We start from the raw sequence: 1,633 nt of genomic DNA, 5'->3' as shown, positions 1-1,633 counted from the left end.
CGCCAAATCATGGAAAAGTTCCCTCTTCTGGAAAAGGAAAACAAAAGTAGTAAGTCGTCAGTGTCATTTTTATCGAAATTTTCAGCGAAATCCAATAATAACTCAACACTCAGAAGCAATAGTCATCAAAACCTCGAATCTGCAGAATAAAATTATTCAAAAATTATTCATAAACTTGAGGCCTAAGAGGTAAGAGAAACCCTAACTCCTAAACTCTCAATTAAAAAGAAGCTTCAACCACAATCCAGAATCAAATTATTCATAAATCATGCTCTATCATTTAACCGAAGTGAAATTAAAGTCTCAATCAACAATTTAAGCGAAACGTGAAAGTAAACCACTGAAATGAGAAGAATAAACCTTCGAAAGTTCTCAAAGAGCGCGTTCACGACGAACAGGGTAACGAAGATCGAGAACAAGTTGTTCAGCAACTTGCATTTGGCTATCCATATTAATCGAGGCTCCAGCACCATGAGACGACGATGATGCTCCTCCTCCTCTGCCGCTGCCGCCAACTGAGAGAGATTGAGGTACGTTTCTTACCATTTTTACCTCAATCGTATGCCTTCCTATCACTCACTTTACCTTTTTTTCTCCGTTTATATTTTCTACCTCCAAAGACTACAACCCGCCCCGCAATCTCAAAATTAATAATTTCATAAAAAGAAAAAAATTATAATCTAACAAACATAAATGGTACTTGTCATTATATCACCAACCTGAAATGGCCAAAGATCCATGAGCACCCAATTTTCCACTCAATTACTGAGAAGTGAAAATGGTCAAATTTGGGAAAAAAGAGTGTCATTCACAATGACATGTGTCAACTAACCTTGACCCTTCACCGAAAGTGTGAAGGAAAAAAACAAAATCCAACCAAATTTTCATCTGTTACCTCTGGTTCTGTGCAACTTCGTCGTTTTTACTTCAACCCCCTACCCCTACAAAATTTGTTGTTTTCGATCTGCCCTCATGAACCCCCACCCCACCCCACCCCACATAATTTGTTATTGTTTAATCTTCATCAAGAAGTTTTCAAGCAAAATACTATTAGACTATTAATCCCTAGTACATAGACCACAAGTGCTAAGTACTACTACCGTTTATTTCCTAAACATACTTGTTGCATTTTGAATTTTATTTGTGGCTCAATCATTTCATTACTACCTCTGAGCATTTCATTACTACCTCTGTTTCGTTTGTTTCATATTAAGTAGTGATTTAATAAAACAACATACCCAGTGAATTCCCACTTTTTTACCTCTACCTCTTGAAGTTAGGGAGACGATTTTCGAAAGACCCTCAAGAGAAGCAAATCGAAGTTCTAATTGAAAGGAAAAACGACAGTGAAGAAAAACATGACAACTAATATGAGAGCAATATGGAGAATATATACAAAGAATCTATAACATCTAATATAGTACGACCACTTAAATATAGTAAATAACAAATGATCATATGGATCAAAATCCAAAGACTACATGAGTAGGCTAATCATATGATAGACATCAGACATAGAGCTCTAGACTACCACCAAACTAAAGACTACAAACTCTACAAGAATAGACTAATACTAAGACAACATACACTACCTACCAACCTTCAATCCTTCTCTGCGACCTCCATATCCTCC

At 36.3% G+C, this 1,633-nt stretch overlaps 1 protein-coding gene across 1 annotated transcript; it reads right to left on the bottom strand.

Annotated features, from left to right (window-relative positions):
* Positions 1-375: 375 nt before the first annotated feature.
* LOC124890790 (CCR4-NOT transcription complex subunit 9-like) lies at positions 376-887 on the bottom strand (the record flags this gene model as incomplete). Its single annotated transcript, XM_047402595.1, is given in 1 exon segment — positions 376-887. A coding segment is annotated over 1 exon segment (171 nt), but the record flags the coding sequence as incomplete, so codon positions are not given.
* Positions 888-1,633: the final 746 nt, after the last annotated feature.

The sequence above is a fragment of the Capsicum annuum genome, unplaced genomic scaffold (genome assembly GCF_002878395.1).
Source record: "Capsicum annuum cultivar UCD-10X-F1 unplaced genomic scaffold, UCD10Xv1.1 ctg25011, whole genome shotgun sequence".
NCBI classification, from domain to species: domain Eukaryota; kingdom Viridiplantae; phylum Streptophyta; class Magnoliopsida; order Solanales; family Solanaceae; genus Capsicum; species Capsicum annuum.
Note: the sequence above shows the minus strand (reverse complement) of the source record. Positions and strands in the feature narration are given on the sequence as shown.